At 46.6% G+C, this 20441-nt stretch overlaps 1 protein-coding gene across 1 annotated transcript in view; it reads left to right on the top strand.

Annotated features, from left to right (window-relative positions):
• Positions 1-20441, top strand: part of gbe1b (glucan (1,4-alpha-), branching enzyme 1b) — a 97742-nt gene that overhangs the window by 56116 nt on the left and 21185 nt on the right. The window contains exons 11-13 of the mRNA XM_076975766.1: positions 800-910; positions 2948-3119; positions 10469-10653. Of these exons, the coding sequence (XP_076831881.1) occupies positions 800-910; positions 2948-3119; positions 10469-10653 (468 nt within the window). The remainder of the gene's footprint in view (positions 1-799; positions 911-2947; positions 3120-10468; positions 10654-20441) is intronic.

Genomic DNA, 20441 nt, shown 5'->3' with positions numbered 1-20441 from the left:
GATCACACTGGATCTTGATGGATTTCAATAGATCTGAGTGATGCTGCTCTTTACAGCAGTGCTCATGGTATTTTTACACATACTGAGCTAGTAGCCTGTCTTCTAGTTCATTGTAGAGATTTCGTTAGTAATTTTGGCCAGAAAGTTTAATATTTTGGACATGAGAGAATGAAGTAACACTCGATTTCAATCTCTCATGATTTGCAGTGGGTGTGAATTCGGTCTTGTGTGTGTCCTTCTGTGTCGATGGTCAGCTTGTGGCCACTCATTGTGTATTTAGGTCGGGTTTGTTTGCTGTGTTTCACTTTCATGAGGTAATTTGCTCATTTGTATTCACAGTCAAGTAATTCAGAACATTTGAATTTTTCCAATACAGGTGAAATTTGCTTTGTTGTCCTGTTCAGTCTCTTTCAGTGTGGAGGGTTGAGATGGTTATTCTCAGTGTCCAGGGTCGAGATGGTTATAAAAGGCTTTGTGGTGAAAGGAGTCAGGATCTGATTGGTCGCGGTGGTACCAGAATTTGTACCACTTTTCTCAATATCCAGAAGGAAATCTGTCTAGTTAATCTCTGCTGGACAGATTAGAAACTCTACTGTTCACCTGCAGGACGTCTGTGCAGAATTCAACATGCAGTAATTTCTGTGACTGTTTTGTCCCAAATGTTAATAAAAGTTTTTTGTGTGTGTGTGTGTGTGTCTCTCTCTCTCTCTCTCTCTCTCTCTCTCTCTCTCTCTCTCTCTCTCGTTCTCAAAGCACGCTCAACAATGTCTTTTCACTCCTGTATTTGCTGTCCATACAGATCCTGAAGGAATTCAAGGACGAGGAGTGGAACATTGGGGACGTGGTTTACACCCTGACCAACAGGCGCTACGGGGAGAAGTGCATTGCGTATGCGGAGAGCCACGACCAGGTAACGCCACGACGAGCACCGCCCGGCAGGCCAGAGAGGACCAAATGTAATCAATGCATCATTTGGAATGGAAATTGATGTCAGCACAGGTCGAGGGACCCCCGAGGAGACGCTGAAAGTAGGAATGAACACATCCACCTCTTTTTTTTTTGTCCACTTTTCAGCCCCGCAGCGAAAACAAGGTTTATTCCTCCACTTTTTTCACCACCTCCTCCGCCACAGGGGCCCTGGGGTCTCATGGCAACCATCAGAACTGGCTGCTGGATTTGCGTGAAACAACTGATAAAAGAGCTCGTTCTGTGGTGTCAGCTGGGCGCCTCCATCCCCTCCCCCTCTTCCTCCCCTGCCCTCCCCCTCCTCTTCCTCACATCATAAACTGTAGAGTACACTGGCATCTCACACCAGCAACCGCTCCACACATCCTAAACGCCTCGCTACATTGTCAGAGGACAATTAAGTAATCATTTGTCCTTTATGCTGTTAGCCCAAAACTCCCTGAATTAAACGATCGATCGAAATGTGACATTGCGTTTGAGTTGGTGAGAGACCAGTGCCCTGACAGCACAGCCATGAAGAGGTTCCTCCGTGTTGGGTGATCTGGTGCTGTATTCACTGCTGTATCATGAGCGGAGCCTCATGCGGTATTGTAGATGTGTCATCCGCAGCGTTTACACAGATCAAAGGCCACGTCAGATACCCTGAGATCCTGCTGGGTTTCAGTCTGTTTACTTGTTTATTTACGTTTGTGTGTGAGTTTTTCGTTTTGTTTACTCACAAGGCCTAACAATAAATAACTCTTGGTCTTCAGTCTCTCGGTTCAGTGAATCAAACTTGGGTTTGTTTGTTTGTTTGTTTTCCTACTTTGCCAGTTTCAGTTTATTTTCTAATTTCCATCCTGGGGGGGGGGGGGGGGGGTGAGCAGGTGCACCTGCTTCTTCTGAAGGACAGAGGCTCTGCTGCCATCTCTGTCCATCACCACTAACTGCACCTCACGGCGGACTCTGACGGGCCTCGGGCAGAGACACGCCCCTCGAGGCTCAGACCAATCAGAGCTGCTCCTTGGGCAAGCCATGATGCTCTCGCAGCGCTCCGCTCATCTCCTGCGTCCCCTCCACCCACTCCTCCCTCCACCCACCATTGGTGCAGTATCGGCACTCCAGGCCCCTTGCTGATGGAGATTTGACACACGCTCTTTTATTTACCGTTTCGTACCGTTGCGTTCACAGCTAGCTCCAACCATAACCGTGGCAGTGTCGTTATTAATGGGACATGTCGGTACATTTGCGAATGAGCCGCGTGTGGTCTGTGAGAACAGCGCCCAGCAGGGGATTCTGGGTAGCACACACGGTCTCCAGCTGTAACAGCTAGAGATCAAACACAGAGAACTGTAAAAGCTTTTAAATCCTGCGATTAAGAATGAACCGTGACCTCAGCAAACGTGTCAGTGGTACTGCCTCTCTGCCTACGCTACGGACTGTTCTTATTCCGCTCAAATGGGTTTGTTATGGACAATCTAATTATTGGGTATAAAAGTTATGATCCTGTGTTCTGTAGTTTTATCTACTCTACTTTATTGTACTGTATTATTGTAGCTTTTTTACTGTAGTAGTGTGTTATTGTAGTAGTGTATTATTGTTGTTTATTATTGTAGTAGTTTATTATTGTAGTGGTGTATTGTACCGTATTATAGTAGTAATGTATTATTGTAATAGTTTATTATTGTAGTACTGTATTATTGTAGAAGTTTATTATTGTATTACTGTATTCATTTAGTTGAATCCCATTTTAGTCTGAGTTGTTGTCAGGATATGTAAGATCACATGCCACCATCTCTTTAGGTGTTTTTACACGATCTAATCTATTTCCCGATCTAATCTATTTCCCGATCGTATCTAATTCTCCGTGACAGTGGTTAGCCTGATAATGAGGACAGGTCAGGCCTCGACGCCTTCAGACATGTGTAGGGCAGTTCAATAACAACTACTCCCACGACTGACGTTCCACATTCTGTGCTCATAACCCCGTGTCTTCTGACAGGCTCTCGTAGGAGACAAGACCCTCGCCTTCTGGCTGATGGACAAGGAGATGTACACCAGCATGAGCGTCCTTCATGCCATGAACCCCGTCATCGATCGCGGCATCCAGCTGCATAAGATGATCAGACTCCTCACACACGGCCTCGGCGGGGAGGGTTACCTCAACTTCATCGGTGAGAACCTCCTGAGTGTTGGGCAGAGCTGATCTGGGATCAGGGTTTGGCTTTCTTCTGAATGAATGGATAACGCTCCAGACCATGGGAGTGCAAGGATGGAAGTGCAAATCCGATTTATCTGGGTTTTCCAGAACGTCGAGTCAGGACAGGCGCAGTAGTGGAGTGCACAGGGAGACGAGGCGAACAGGGACTCCTCCGTAATGGCCAACGTAGGAGCTGGCTGGAAAGGTCAACGCACTGGTCAGAAAACACAGAAACAGCACGCCAGCATTCTTCAACTTGTCTGGGGTGGGAGGGGCCTGGGGTGGGAGGGGCCTGTAGGGAACACGAAAGAGATGCAGATGAGAATGAGGAGGCAGTGGCAGGGCGGAGCTAGAGCCAGCATGGACCAATCAAGAGTGAAGTGATCTTGTGTGGATTATCCTGGGTCAGAGACGGTACACTAAGTTTGTTTGACCATAGTTGCGTACGGTCATGGTCATTTCATTTAGACTTTTACATTTTTCCGGATTTTTCTAGTTCATATACAGGTAATAGCTGCACACAGCATCTACTCAGTTATCACACGCAACGCGCTTTAAAGCAGCCTTTTGAAAGATCAACAATTTCATCGCAATTTGCAGTTTAAAATGGAATATTTCCAGCCTCATAGAAACTCGCTCACTATCACTTAGTGCAGAAATAATGTTGAAATCTTACCGAGAATCAGACGACTTTTTTTGCTGCTGATGCTGTGCACATTTGCGCTGGCTGTTTCACAGTTTAATACTCTCACGTTCGGCTTCATTAGCCCCTACGCGGTGTTGTATATCGCACATACATTAGAAGCTCCTTGCACGTAATATTACTGCTCATGCCTGCATGTTCTGGTGTTATAAAAGCCAGTGAGTTTATTGCTATAATAGCCACCATAGACGAGAATACATGACTGTCTCGTCCCCGCGTCTTGTAGACGGGACGGTGGCACGTCACTGTGCGGCCTGTGTGGCGTGCTCTGTCTGAGGGGTCTCTCTCTCTCTCTCTCTCTCTCTCTCTCTCTTCATCAGTGATTTCTTCCTCCCTTCTTGGAGAGTGGAGTGCTTGTTAGTCTTGAAGTCAGGACTTATTTACCATCTTGGATGGCAGTGCCTGACTTGTAATTGGCTTTATAAACCTAGCGTGTTGTTAGTGTGCCGTAGCCTTCCCTTTAAAAGCCCTCTCACCTTGTCCACTAGCCCCGCCTCCTCCCACGAGCCTCCTACACCTGTCTGAGGGGCGGCGGCGTGTGCTCGGCGACACCCCCGCAGACGGCACCTGTCTAGACATCACCATGTCTGCTTATAACTGCTAAGGAAGAAATGCTTTTTTTTTTTTTTTTGCGCCTTTGATTACGGCTTTTCTGTGATCGCAACTCCGCCACGCTGTCCTTGGCGGGAAGAACCTTCATGCCATTTGCTTGTGTTCCCTATATAAGTGTACAATAACAACCCGGAGAGACAGAACCCAGGTAAACACAGGACGGCGTGTCATGTCAGTGGATCAATGGTTCTGGAGTCATTTAACCAGCGCGGCACAAGAACAAATTGTTTGTGCAAACGAATCAATCTCGGGGAGCAGAGTGTTTACTCTCCGGCAAACACGAGGAGCTTTCCCCAGTGGGAAGTCCGCACCACCGCGACGGCCGTGTTTGTGCGCGGAGACGTCCGAGCGCTCGGCGGGTTACGCGTGGCGTGATGAACCGAGAGGAAGAGGAAGGGGCTACGCGTGGCGTGATGAAGAACGCAAGAGGCAACCGTGCTGTTATTGGCCTGTTTGGGCCTCACGACACTGGGAGAGCTCACACGGGCCGTTCAGAGAGCAGAGGGGCAGTGCTTTCTACAGAGGCTCCACCCCCTCCTGAGAGTGGCCCCTCCCCCTCAGAGGGCAAACCTGACTGTATAGCATCAACACTGTTGAAGCTAAATAAAGAGTCCATAGTAGTGGCATGAAAGATTAACGGTGAAGTCGGACTCTTGTTTATGCTGTGCTGTTTTGTCCAGATATTGATGCTGATGTTCTCACGTACATCTCTGGCCTCATAATCTTTCCTGCTGGTTTTCGAGAACACTGTCTGTTTCCATCCTGGAGGTCACTGTGTTTCTTAAGGGCTCCTGCCTATAAAGAAAGACTACCAGCTGTGTGATTCTAAAGGGTTCATGTAAAGCCTTCCAGCTCTGTGTGATTTGAATCCAAATAAAGGCACATTAGTGTTTCCTTATGGAGTCTTCTCTCATACACTAGAACTTTTTAGAGCTTCTGGTTCTTTGGAGAAATGGTTTCAATTTGTTGTGTCCTTCAGTTAAATCCAAGCATATTTAGATGTTTTGTAACTATACATGTTTAGTGTAGCCTTTAAATTCAAATTCTAAATGCATGTTAGTATCTCCATTTAGCATGGCATTTATGCACACTAATTCCCTGCATGAGACTTCTCAACCTTGTATGGAGGGCAGTGTTAGCACAACTTCTTCTGCACGCTTCATTACAATCACCTACACTCACTGCACACTTCATTACATTTGTCTTCTGGGTGAATATTGTAAATATGTATTTACTACCTGATGGCAATTCAGTTGAGCTCAAGTGGTGGTGTGATGTTTGTGTGGTTCTCTAGTAGCAATGTGATGGCCGTTTGGTAGTGGGGGTTAGTGGTAGTGGTGTGGATGGTGTGGTGGAGGGATGGAGGTGCAGGTGGTGAGATGTTGTGGTTTACTAGAGGCATGGAGGTGTTGGTGGTGTGATGTAGGGGTTTGGTAGAAGGATGGAGGTGCTGGTGGTGTGATGTAGTGGTTTGGTAGAGGGATGGAGGTGTTGATGTGATGTAGTGGTTTGGTAGAGGGCTGAAGGTGCAGGTGATGTAGTGGTTTGGTAGAAGGATGGAGGTGTTGGTGATGTGATGTAGTGGTTTACTAGAGGGATGGAGGTGTTGGTGGTGTGATGTAGTGGTTTGGTAGAAGGATGGAGGTGCTGGTGGTGTGATGTAGTGGTTTGGTAGAAGGATGGAGGTGCTGGTGGTGTGATGTAGTGGTTTACTAGAAGGATGGAGGTGCTGGTGGTGTGATGTAGTGGTTTACTAGAGGGATGGAGGTGTTGATGTGATGTAGTGGTTTACTAGAGGGATGGAGGTGTTGGTGGTGTGATGTAGTGATTTGGTAGAAGGATGGAGGTGTTGATGTGATGTAGTGGTTTACTAGAGGGATGGAGGTGTTGGTGGTGTGATGTAGTGATTTGGTAGAAGGATGGAGGTGTTGATGTGATGTAGTGGTTTGGTAGAGGGATGGAGGTGTTGGTGATGTGATGTAGTGGTTTGGTAGAAGGATGGAGGTGTTGGTGGTGTGATGTAGTGGTTTGGTAGAGGGATGGAGGTGCTGGTGGTGTGATGTAGTGGTTTGGTAGAAGGATGGAGGTGCAGGTGATGTGATGTAGTGGTTTGGTAGAGAGGTGGAGGTGCAGGTGATGTGATGTAGTGGTTTGGTAGAGAGGTGGAGGTGCTGGTGGTGTGATGTAGTGGTTTGGTAGAGAGGTGGAGCATTGGTGGTCTGGTACTATAATGGAGGTGGCTGTTGTGTTTATACAAGCTTAAAATCCCAGCAGGGTTGCTATAGTGCTCACGTGTTGGTGTTCTTGTTGGATTGAGGAGGTCCCAGCCATTGGTTGACATTGCTCCAGAGAGGGCGTGGCACTACTGGAAGTCCCAGCCAATGGTTGACAATCCTCCAGAGAGGGCGTGGCATTACTGGAGGTCCCAACCAATTGTTGACATTGCTCCAGAGAGGGCGTCTCACTACTGGAGGTCCCAGCCAATGGTTGACATTGCTCTAGAGAGGGCGTGGCACTACTGGAGGTCCCAGCCAATGGTTGACACTCCTCCAGAGAGGGCGTGGCACTACTGGAGTTCCCAGCCAATGGTTGACATTGCTCTAGAGAGGGTGTGGCACTACTGGAGGTCCCAGCCAATGGTTGACATTGCTCTGGACCTTATCTGCAAAACCTGCCATGTTCAGCTCATGCTCTTTTACTTAATTTGAAAAACTGAACAGCTTTTAATTGTAAAAAGCATGTAAGAGCTTTTTGATTCTACTTACAAATGCATTATATATCATTAATGCATTAATATAAATAAAATATCTATAATATTAGCCTTTTTGGAGTATTGGAGACTACAGATGCTGCTGAGCATTAAAATAATTTCAAAATGAATCACTGACAAAAAAACACTGACAGAAAGTACTACCGTCAGCAAAATGGATAAGTTTGAGAAATGAATAGTCTAGATTCACAGAGAATGTGTTCTTTTGAACACACCTCAGAAGTACACTTCAGAAACGGTCACGCCATATGAGTGCTACCATATAGTACACACCCGTGGAAGTATATTCTTTGAACAGAAGTGCTTGCATAAGGTCACCCCTGAGGACTGGAGCCTTGCGGGAAGAGAGACGTGAGGAACGCTGTCTCCCCGCATGGCTTCCTGTCTGCTCTGGGATGTTTGCACTCCGCCGTTCTGGTGGGATGCGCACATTTCCCAGAAGCCTTGGCAGGAAGTCCTACCTGCTGCCATTGTTATGGTTCATATTCTCTAGTTATCTTCCCCTTTCCATTTTGTCAAGGTTTCAAATTACATCTGTGTCCAGGGATTAAGTTGTCCAGGGATTAATTGTTGTCCAGGGATCAATTGTTGTCTGCCATGTAGTCAAGCTCACTTATCTTTTTTTGTTTCTCTCTCCCACCTTACTGTCTCTTTTATGGTTCCCTCTCTCTCTCTCTCTCTCTCTCTCTCTCTCACTCCACCCTAGTCTCTCTCTCTCACTCCACCCTAGTCTCTCTCTCTCTCTCTCTCACTCTCTCTCTCACTCCACCCTAGTCTCTCTCTCTCACTCCACCCTAGTCTCTCTCTCTCTCACTCTCACTCCACCCTAGTCTCTCTCTCTCTCACTCCACCCTAGTCTCTCTCTCTCTCACTCCACCCTAGTCTCTCTCTCTCTCACTCCACCCTAGTCTCTCTCTCTCTCACTCCACCCTAGTCTCTCTCTCTCTCACTCCACCCTAGTCTCTCTCTCTCACTCCACCCTAGTCTCTCTCTCTCTCTCTCTCTCACTCTCTCTCTCACTCCACCCTAGTCTCTCTCTCTCACTCCACCCTAGTCTCTCTCTCTCTCACTCTCACTCCACCCTAGTCTCTCTCTCTCTCTCTCTCACTCCACCCTAGTCTCTCTCTCTCACTCCACCCTAGTCTCTCTCTCTCTCTCTCTCTCTCACTCCACCCTAGACTCTCTCTCTCACTCCACCCTAGTCTCTCTCACTCCACCCTAGTCTCTCTCTCTCTCTCTCTCTCTCTCTCACTCCACCCTAGTCTCTCTCTCTCTCTCTCTCTCTCTCTCACTCCACCCTAGTCTCTCTCTCTCACTCCACCCTAGTCTCTCTCTCTCTCTCTCTCTCTCTCACTCTCACTCCACCCTTGTCTCTCTCTCTAATTCATAAGCATGTGTATCTTAGAATGCGTACCACACACTTCACTTAGTCTGATGTTTCTTTAACAGCTAGCTAATGGATTTCATTAGGACGTTCTGCTACGTCCTGTTTGCTCCACTTCATCTGGTCACTTGCTTTTTATCCCTCCTGTTCTCCTTCCTCTGCCTCTCTCTCTCTATTCAGCTCTCTCTCCTCCTCTCTATCCCTCTCTTCCTCTCTCTTCCTCTCTTTCTGGATAAACAGCATACTTCATCACTATTGTTTAGCCTTCTTTCTCTCTCACGTCAGAGTGGTTCCTCGCCCCCTCAGAATTCAATTACCAAACTGTTGTTTTATGATGTTGTCTCGTCAGCTGATGACGGATTCATTATCTCATCACTCCGCGTGACAGGGCTGTCGCCTAATTTCACTCTCCCTCCGCTCCCGCTCCAACTGCAGACGCCTGGCCCCTCCCTCTGCCCTGCAGACGCCTGGCCCCTCCCTCTGCCCTGCAGACGCCTGGCCCCTCCCTCTGCCCTGCAGACGCCTGGCCCCTCCCTCTGCCCTGCAGACGCCTGGCCCCTCCCTTTGTTGAGGTCATTGTGCCCTACAAAGTTTTGGGATCTGCACCTCTGTGATCTGAGAAATCCAGCTATACTTTCTGCTCTGTGTTCTGTGTTTTTTTCCCCCACTAATTCAAATTATGACAGCATTTTAAACACTAATTAAAACATCTGGTGTGTGAATATAGACATAAGAAAGACTTTAATAAACCCATGAACAGTTTAGGCTGATGGGTAGGACCGCACGCTCCCCCTGGTGGTGAGTTAAAAAACGCCAGGGTTGCATCATAATTCTCCTTTAAGTGACTCAGACCTGATTAGCCAAATCTAGCAAACATGGCAGTTTTGGCACTTTGTCAAAGCAGTGAGCAAAGTTAGATGTGTCAGAAGACGGTTTAATGCCTTTTCTTTAACCCCAGACAAGGTTGTGTTTCATGATCCATTATTCATTATCTTTTGGGTTTTTTTTTTCTCTTTCTGTTGTATTTCTGTGTTGTCAGTGCCTCACTCTTCTTCCTCAACTGTCTGGAATACAGATGAGTGAATGAATTTCGCCTTCGTTTGAGTGGGGAGGCTCACCCACACAGGCGTGGGAACAGAGCTCATAATACACGCCTCCTTCTCCTATTCTTGATAATGGATGCGTCCGGAATCAGCGGCTTTGAAGTTGATGTTTGGAGAAGAGCGGGGCGTGTAGTGTGTGTTGGAGTGTCGGAGGGGGGGGCAGCGCCTCCCTCCGGTGCTGTCTGTCTGTCTGCCGGGCTTTTGGAGTACTCACACTCTTGAATCAGCTTTAAAACTGAAGTTTTGAGAAGGACAGCACTCTGTTGGAGTGAGGGTGCTCACTTCTCTCTGGGGCTCTTTCTGAAGACTCACAAACTTCCACTGCAAAGAAGTGGGGTCTCTGTGTCTTTTCGTTTGTGTTGTGTGTGTGTGTGTGTGTGTGTGTGTGTGTGTGTGTGTGTGTGTGTGTGTGTGTGTGTGTGTGTGTGTGTGTGTGTGTGTGTGTGTGGACCAACTGTGTATGTCTCTAGACGGACTGTGTATGTCTGTAGACTGAGTGTGCATGTCATAGTCTATGTCTGTTGACTAAGAGTCTACATGTCTGTACATCTGTAGACTGACGGCCTCTGCATGTTTGTATGTCTGTAGATTGACCGTGCACATCTGTAGATTGATTGTGCATGTCTGTACATCCGTAGATTGACTGTGCGTGTCTTGATGGAGGCGGCACCAGACCACTTGTGCAAAAAAAAAAAAAAAAATTCCTTTTTCACCTGAAACTGTTTTGTGACTCCTGTCTGTGCCTTTACAGGAAATGAATTTGGTCACCCAGAGTGGCTGGACTTTCCCCGTGTGGGGAATGGCGAGAGCTACCACTACGCCCGTCGGCAGTTCGACCTGGTGGACGCGGATCACCTGCGTTACCGGCAGCTGTACGCCTTCGACCGGGACATGAACCTCACAGAGGCCAAGTATGGGTGGCTCGCTGCTCCTCCGGTGAGAGACGAACACACACACCCTTCAGGCCTCCCCTCGTCTGCCAACACACACACACACACACACACACACACACACACACACACACACCCTTCACGCCTCCCCTCGTCTGCCAACACACACACACACACACACACACACACACACACACACACACACCCTTCACGCCTCCCCTCGTCTGTCAAGACTGCTGTGTGTCTGTAACTCTTCTTTCTTTCTGCATAGTGCCTTTAACCATGCTTTGAACAAATGTGCAAATACAGTGTTGTGATATTAATGCTGTTTCCTCTCGCACCTCGTAACTCAGAAAGCTGCTGCTGTCATTTCAAGCCTTTTCTCTGGTTTCCGTTGCTCTCTGTCTCTCCGTTTGTCCATCTGTCTGTCTCCGTTTCTGTCTGTCTGTTTCGTTTCTCTCTCCGCTGATCTGTGTGTCTTCTCTCAACATTGTTCTATACTTAGTCACTGACATCACTGCACATCATATTTCCTTTCTCTCACTCAAGCAGTCCATACGGGTCCATACAGGGCCACATGGGTCCATGCTGGTCCATTTCAGAGCCCAAACAAAGTTGCCGTTTTGCTCTTTACTTTTTTATTTATTTCAATGCTGGGTTCCTTGTCAACACTAGTAAAGCCTAAACCCTAAACCCCAGAGGCGTGCAGGGTGAGGTGTGTTGGGCTGTGTTTGGTGCAGGGACCAGGCCTTCACCCTGTCACCGGCCCGATACCTCACACTCATGCTGAGCCATGAAGGGAGGAAGTGACACGTGTCTCTCTGCATGCCTCACACACCCAACCTAAGAAACAGGGTTGTGCACACCGGGGAGAGTTGGGCGCCTGGGAGATTAACGGCAGGCAGTGTATCTGAACGCTTCTCTGTAGATTAGAAATGTGCGTCTTGGAGGCTATGGATTTTATTTAATGTTTATATATAATGTATATACAGTCTGAGGGTAATTATGAGCTGGCTGCATAACTGTTGAGTTTGTGTGTGTGTGTGCGTGTGTGTATGCGTGTTAGCATGCACGTACAGGAAGACACAATGCCATCAGCAAGAATAATGAGTTCCTACTGTCCTCTGGAGATGTCCAGGGTTGGGTGACCCTACGGCGGGGTGCTGTGGTTCGGAGCAGGACCTACAGGGGGGTGTTATACTGCAGGACCTACAGGGGGGTGTTGTGCTACTGCAGGACCTACAGGGGGGTGTTGTGCTACTGCAGGACCTACAGGGGGGTGTTATACTGCAGGACCTACAGGGGGGTGTTGTTATACTGCAGGACCTACAGGGGGGTGTTATACTGCAGGACCTACAGGGGGGTGTTGTTATACTGCAGGACCTACAGGGGGGTGTTGTTATACTGCAGGACCTACAGGGGGGTGTTGTTATACTGCAGGACCTACAGGGGGGTGTTATACTGCAGGACCTACAGGGGGGTGTTATACTGCAGGACCTACAGGGGGGTGTTGTTATACTGCAGGACCTACAGGGGTGTGTTGTTATACTGCAGGACCTACAGGGGTGTGTTGTTATACTGCAGGACCTACAGGGGGGTGTTATACTGCAGGACCTACAGGGGGGTGTTGTTATACTGCAGGACCTACAGGGGGGTGTTATACTGCAGGACCTACAGGGGGGTGTTATACTGCAGGACCTACAGGGGGGTGTTGTGGTACTTCAGGACCTACAGGGGGGTGTTGTGCTACTGCAGGACCTACAGGGGGGTGTTGTGCTACTGCAGGACCTACAGGGGGGTGTTGTGCTACTTCAGGACCTACAGGGGGGTGTTGTGCTACTTCAGGACCTACAGGGGGGTGTTATACTACTGCAGGACCTACAGGGGGGTGTTATACTACTGCAGGACTTCACGTGATTTTGAATGCACTCCAGCTGTGATGGTTTGAGTAACGCCTCGATCCTTTTTCATCACTGTCCTCTCTACTCGTCTTCATCACTTGTGTCGCTGATGATGCGTCTGTAGGGTTTGGTCACGCTGTGATGTGCAGGCGAGGGCGTGCGGTGTGTGGGCGGGGGCATGCGGTGTGTGGGCGGAGGCATGCGATGTGTGGGCGGGGGTGTGCGGTGTGTGGGCGGGGGCGTGCGGTGTGTGGGCGGGGGCGTGCTGGCGGGGGCGTGCGGTGTGTGGGCGGGGGCGTGCGGTGGAATGTGTTATATTGCCTAGTGTCCACTCAGTACGTTTGGATGACGAGTCATTTCAATGGCAGCACAAGTATTTTCGAGAGGTTCTCTGAGATGTTTAAGACATCAGTAAGTGCTCACTTCAAAAAGCGTTTTGTGCATAAGCTAACACCTGCTGAAATCTGGTTTGTTTGTAAGAGCTCCTCGAAATGTTTTCCCCTCTCATATGTCTTAAAAGCATCCTAACTTTAGTGATTATGTCAGAGCCCAAGAGCACGTGTCTTCATAGTAATGACAGACGCTCTGTGCTGTGTGGGGTATTTTAAACAAGGTGATGTGATCCACGTCCTTGGGACCGATCTTCACTATGGAAACATGTACAGTGTGACTCCAGTGTACAGTGTTTGTGCGAGGGGGGGTGTCCACAATGGGCACTGTGGGTATGAGGCAGAGTGAGTATGGGAGTGTGGTATTTCAGTGGGGTATTTGAGTGGGTATGGGAGTGTGGTATTTCAGTGTGGTATTTGAGTGGGTATGGGAGTGGGGTATTTGAGTGGGTATGGGAGTGGTATTTCAGTATGGTAGTTGAGTGGGTATGGGAGTGTGGTATTTGAGTGGGTATGGAAGTGTGGTATTTGAGTGGGTATGGAAGTGTGGTATTTGAGTGGGTATGGGAGTGTGGTATTTGAGTGTGGTATTTGAGTGGGTATGGGAGTGGTATTTGAGTGGGGTATTTGGATGGGTATTGGAGTGTGGTATTTGAGTGGGTATGGGAGTGGGGTATTTGAGTGGTTTATGGGAGTGTGATATTTCAGTGTGGTAGTTGAGTGGGGTATTTGAGTGGGTATGGGAGTGGTATTTCAGTGTGGTAGTTGAGTGGGTATGGGAGTGGGGTATTTGAGTGGGTATGGGAGTGTGGTATTTGAGTGTGGTATGGGAGTGGCGTATTTGAGTTGGTTATTAGAGTGGGTATGGGAGTGTGGTATTTGAGTGGGTATTGGAGTGTGGTATTTGAGTGGGTATAGGAGTGTGGTATTTGAGTTGGGTATGGGAGTGTGGTATTTGAGTTGGGTATGGGAGTGTGGTATTTGAGTGGGTATGGGAGTGTGGTATTTGAGTGGGTATGGGAGTGTGGTATTTGAGTGGGGTATTTGAATTGGGTATTTGAATTGGGTATTTGAGTGGGTATTGGAGTGTGGTATTTGAGTTGGGTATGGGAGTGGTATTTGAGTGGGTATGGGAGTGTGGTATTTGAGTGTGGTATTTGAGTGTATGGGAGTGGCGTATTTGAATGTGGTATTTGAGTGGGTATGGGAGTGTGGTATTTGAGTGGGGTATTTGAGTGGGTATGGGAGTGTGGTATTTGAGTGTGGTATTTGAGTGGGTATGGGAGTGTGGTATTTGAGTGGGTATGGGAGTGTGGTATTTGAGTGGGGTATTTGAGAGGGTATGGGAGTGTGGTATTTCAGTGTGGTATTTGAGTTGGTATGGGAGTGGCGTATTTGAGTGGGTATGGGAGTGTGGTATTTGAGTGGGTATGGGAATGTGGTATTTGAGTGGGGTATTTGAGTGGGTATGGGAGTGTGGTATTTGAGTGGGTATGGGAGTGGGGTATTTGAGTGGGTATGGGAGTGTGGTATGTGAGTGTGGTATGTGAGTGTGGTATGTGAGTGTGGTATGTGAGTGGGTATGTGAGTGTGGTATGTGAGTGGGTATGGGAGTGTGGTATTTGAGTGGGTATGGGAGTGTGGTATTTGAGTGGGTATGGGAGTGTGGTATTTGAGTGGGTATGGGAGTGTGGTATTTGAGTGTGGTATTTGAGTGGGTATGGGAGTGTGGTATTTGAGTGTGGTATTTGAGTGGGTATGGGAGTGTGGTATTTGAGTGGGTATGGGAGTGTGGTATTTGAGTGGGTATGGGAGTGTGGTATTTGAGTGGGTATGGGAGTGTGGTATTTGAGTGTGGTATTTGAGTGGGTATGGCAGCAGCAGAACAGATGTGAAGCTCATGACATGAAGGCATCACCTCCTCCCTCACAACAGCAGCAACACGGTGCCTGTGCCTTAACTCAGCACTTCTAAAATCTTTCTTCTCTCTTTCCCTTTCTCTTTCCCTTTCTACCTCTCTCTCCCTCTTCCTCTCTCTCTCCCTCTCTCTACCTACCTCTCTCTTTTCCTCTCCCTCCCCCCTCTCCCTCTTTCCCTGTCTCCTCCTTACACCGCCACTCCCACACATCACTAGCTACACACAACACACCAACACAGACAATAAATAACCCGAGCCCTTTGGTTGTGGTGAATTTTCGAAAGCGCCCGAGAACACGTTTATTTCTGGCCCCAGCCGTGACACAGCCTACAATCCCCACACAGGAAAAATGAAACCGTTACGCCAGTTCCTGTCTTCTTCCAGATGTAATACAGGAACTCATTTGTTACTGTCATACAAAATGTTTGATTTAGGACACTGTATTTTACTGGATTAATTATATTAAATTAAACATTAGGAACTGAATGGTGAAGGAGATAAACTGGTGTTTAGATGAAAGGTAATATTTACAACTCTACAGAATAAGCCCATAAAGATTAAGGACCTATCTTTATCAGGCAATCACAGTGACCTCCATAAACACGGCTGTACTGGTGAGGACAGGCAGGTTGGAAGAGCCTTCCTCTTCTCCCTGTTCTCCTTCGAGCACAGCGCTTTGGAAAATGGAAGTGTGTGTGTGTGTGTGTGTGTGTGTGTGTGTGTGTGTGTGTGTGTGTGTGTGTGTGTGTGTGTGTGTGGAATATTAATATTAAAGTGGAATATTAATTGGAGGCTTTAATTATTATATAATTATTTGTAAGCTCTTGTTTCTTACACAGTTTCACACAGTTCTGGAGGTCTGATTGTTGTGAGAGGTCCACCTTCTCCTCTCATTCTACACAGCCAGCATCATGCTAGTGGTTCAACATGGTCTGTGACTAGATTGTGTTTCATAAATTGTGTGGTAAATAGGTAAGGTGTGGAAGAAGGTCCATGTGTGGAGGTCTTCATGTCCTCTAAATGAGTTTTGTATGGACTCTGCTGCCCTAGCATACTGTACACACCCCTAACTGTGTATGTACACACACACCATAATTATACTCATATTCACAACACCATGACTATGATGTCCAATTAGTGGGAGAATTTGCAGCACGTTTGCAGTCAGTAGCTTGATTGGTGTCAAAAGATTTCATGAAAGTTGCCCAACCTCCTTTTTTTAACATGGTACAGACTGAACAAAGTCTGTAATATTTTCAATCAATTAAAAAACTCAAAGGCAAAATATATATCTAGGTTAGTTGGTAATTATATAAAGAATAAAGATAATTTGTGTTAGTTGCTTATTATATAAAGAATAAGTGAAATTTTGATGCTTGAAGTACGTGTAATACCAGCAGATTTCTTCAGATCAGGAAAATGGCTGTTGTACCTCCAATGTTTAAGGCTGGAGCATCAGACAAAGCTTATAATTACAGGACAATATTGATTCTTCCAGTTGCCTTCAAAGTCCTGGTTGATGAACAGATGATGCAGTAACTTGAAGACAATCGATTTCTACATCCAAAACAATCTGGTTTTAGGCCTGAGTCTTCAATCGGTGTGACTGCAGGTTACTTGACTGGAATTACCCAAAGTTCAGGAGATGAAGGGAAAATGGTGGGAGCTATACGCCTGTTGTTGTTGTTGTTTATAAATGGCACAACTGGAAGACGTGAAGAGATTGACTGAAGCTGTCAAAGAAGTTTATGTATCAGAAAAGCCTCCAAAGGGTAGCAGAGCGATTGAAGGGGCAAACGGGTGGATGGCCAGGCCTGGGGCAGCAACACGAGGAAACAGATGTAGGGGCAAACATGCGTTATTCATCTCCATTTCCAAGGAAAACAAGGCCGTGAACAAACTTGAAGGGAATACAGAATTATCGGAACAAGCCCAGAAACAAATACTCGGAGACAGGGGCACACACTGCGAGAGCAAGAATTAAAGAATATTCAATGGAGAATGTTGGTTCAGGAAAGCCAAACTCCAGAGCAGAATGAGGCCAGACCCAAAAGAACTGGAGGTGGTACAGCACTGGCCACAGGCAGTGGGAACAGGGTAGTGTATATTTCACTGGGAACTAGGGAGAACTGAACCAGATAAATTAGGGGTGGGGAAACCCAAATTGGAGGGGAAGGGCGGGACAAAAGGGTGAGAACGGGGAGGAGCAAAGACCCGGAGCAGAAACAAAAGAACATGGCTGAGGTGACGCACTAGACGATGGACAACATGGAGAGGCAGGCAAAGAAACTGAGAGGACGTTCAGCGTTTCTCAGCGAAAGTTCTGACTAATTCACACCAAAACAGTTTCTTTTGCAATGTATTGATCAAAAGCAAACCGAAGACTTTAAACCCACTGGTCCTAACCCAGAACCTAACCCTTACGTTTAAAGAAACTGTCTGTCAAAACTGCACTGCTTTTGATTGATAAGAACGTGCAGTCCTGAGTTTAGATATGGGTTTTACAGTAATACCAAACATGGGGTATGTTTACTTTAAAAAGTGCAAGAATGTCGACCAGGTGTTGCCTGCGGTTCAGCGGCCCGTCAGAATCGTGTTCCCTTCACATCTCTGACCTCGGGCTCTGACATCCACTGAGCAGAATTCACCGCTGGTACTGGTGGGAAGGGTGGGGAGTTTGTGAAAGGTTTCATGGCTGTATTTGAGAAGCCCGTCGGCACTGAACAACACAGAGTATCCACACTATTGTTTAAATATATATTTAAAATCTATATATTTCTTATACAGTTGTTTTTTTGTTTATTTTGAGTAAAAAAAAATTCCGTTTATTTTGACTGGAAGGTAAATTGACTTTCCAGCGGTTACTCTGGGCTTCTTCATGGAGCTCGCGTGCTGTGACGCCTGTTGGTCATGTCACATTAGAGGTGTGGGCTCACCAAATGCACTTTTCCACTTAGTGCCATGCATCTACACAGACTGTTTGAACAGGTATCTGCAGCAAGCTGTTCTATAAAATATTTTCAAAGTAAACTTTTCAAAAAGTGGAGTGGACAAAATCGGCCATTTCAGAAGTTGGAGTGGACAAATTTAGCCATTTCAGAAGGTTGCGTGGACAAATTCAGCCATTTCAGAAGGTTGCGTGGACAAATTCAGCCATTTCAGAAGGTGTCGTGGACAGATTCAGCCATTTCAGAAAGTGGCGTGGACATGTCTCCAACGTCAGACAGGAGTTTAGAACCATCTCGTCTCCATGCTCTGCTCACAGGATCTCACAACACCTGCAACATATGATGCAAATTTCCTTCCAAGGTCACACAGGTGTTTTAGTATTGCAGTTAACACACTTCAGAAGATAAAGCTTAAAACTATAATGAATGTCCTTTTCTGAAATTCAGCAGATTAATCTTAGTTAACAAAGCAGTCATGTATATTATATATTTATTTGTCTATTTCAGAAACGAAAATCATTATTGAGATTAAAGTCTCATTTTCATTACATGAACACACACACACACAGAATATTTACACACATACACACACACACTGGCCAGTTTTGCAGGTGTTTTATAGTTGTATTTATAGTTGCTTTATAGTTGTATTGTCAGATATTGACCAGATATCAGGAAAGGGAACATTAGGAAAATGAAGATTATTACAATGAAGACTGGGGAAAAATAGATTGGGCAGAAGAAGTTGTGAGAGGTTCTCCAGTGCAAGCAGCAAGACGAGACCTTCTCCCAACATCTGTGACAGAAATGATGGCAGAGAGATTTGCTTTTCTCACAGAAGTCCAACATTCTTCCACTGATTCCTGTGGTAAGCAGCTGTACCAACATAAATATGATCTGAGGCTGGTCACAGTCCAGGCGTGTGGGTGTTGTGTGTTGGTACTGTGGGTCATCTGGCCGGAGATACTTCCGTCTTGTCCGTTTCACCTGCTCTGTGTTCCTTTGCCTGTTAGGTAGTTATTTTGGCCTGTGTGTGTTCACCCAAGCCTGGTGCATTGTGATGCTGTGTCCTTGTCTTTAAATGAGTGTAACATATTACTTCAAAACAAGTTGAATTCCGGGTGTTTTGCTGTGACACCTTGCATTTTCTACAGAGCACATAGTTGTTAGCATCGAGTGCCTTATAGTTAGCACAAGTGTCTATTCTCTTGAGAGGTTGAATAATAGCTTTCTGAATCAAATAAGGAAATCTATATGGCTGAAGTAGTGGCCATGTCACCATAGTGATACCCACTCAGTCTACGGTTCTGAAGTTCCTCTACTGGTAGGTTATGATTGCTTATATAACTAATACGATCTTGATTTATTACGTTGACTCATATAGGAGCTTAAAATTAGATTCCCACGTTATTGTGAGATCTTATTTTAAAGGAACGCATTTAAATCTAAGCTCATATATTTGTTTATTCAGGTAAATGTTTATCCAGAGTGGTTTGCATGTTTATCTGGATGAGCGTCACTGTGGTGTACTAGGCCAGTCTGATTCTTTCCTGTCCAATCAGTCTGGTCCAGTCTGGTCCTTGTCCTGTCTAATCAGTCTGGTCCAGTCTGGTCCAATCAGGCCTGGTCCTATTCTTATGCTATTCCAGGACTGTAGGGCATTTTAATTTGTATGGAATTCGGGTTCAACTTGAACATGTAGAGCAGTTCACCTTTTGGTGTTGATTAATGGGCATTACTTCAACAGACACTTGGTGCCCTCAGTGTTGGTCGATGACATTGGGTTTTTGATCAGGAAAATGAGGCAGACCCTCAGTCACTGTGCAGTCCCATCAGAACAATGAATCCTTGTCTTCATAACAAAACGAGGTGGTAAACGAATGCCAAGCAGAGCACAGACTGTTATGCTCTGTTTGCTGTCCATGTCGCCTGGAGTCCCAGCCAATCAGAGAGCTCGCTTCAACACGACTGCAGCAGCGCCCTTCTTCTGCTTTGACTTACAGGGCGGGTCACTAAAACAGGACAAAATAACAACGATAATCTCTTATAACGGGACACAGGAAAACAGTGATAATCTCTTAGAATGAGGCACATGAAAACCGATGTTCTCATATAACGGGTTACAGGAAAACAGTGATTATCGTATAACAGGGAACATTTGATCGCTTTAAATGTGGGTTTTACTAAAGCAAGCACTCAACATTGAACACACACACACACACACACACACGGTGCAAAAGGCAGCAAGGCATGAAATCAGAACATAGGAACAATACTGAATTCTGTATGAATTGTGTGTGCTTATAAACAACTCGGATAGACGGATATTCTTTTAGACTGCAGGATGAAACTCAGGACATGAAACAGATGTATGGGTGTTGTAGATCCTGATGGAGGTGTTGTAGATCCTGGTGGAGGTGTTGTAGATCCAGATGGAGGTGTTGTAGATCCTGATGGAGGTGTGGTAGATTGTCATGGAGGTGTTGTAGATCCTGGTGGAGGTGTTGTAGATCCTGGTGGAGGTGTTGTAGATCCTGGTGGAGGTGTTGTAGATCCTGATGGAGGTGTTGTAGATCGTCATGGAGGTGTTGTAGATCCTGGTGGAGGTGTTGTAGATCCTGATGGAGGCGGGCAGAACGGATCCCTCCTGCATGTCCTCTGCTGAGGTGAACCGTTAA

This window comes from Brachyhypopomus gauderio, chromosome 16 (genome assembly GCF_052324685.1).
Source record: "Brachyhypopomus gauderio isolate BG-103 chromosome 16, BGAUD_0.2, whole genome shotgun sequence".
Taxonomy (NCBI): Eukaryota; Metazoa; Chordata; class Actinopteri; order Gymnotiformes; family Hypopomidae; genus Brachyhypopomus; species Brachyhypopomus gauderio.
Note: the sequence above shows the minus strand (reverse complement) of the source record. Positions and strands in the feature narration are given on the sequence as shown.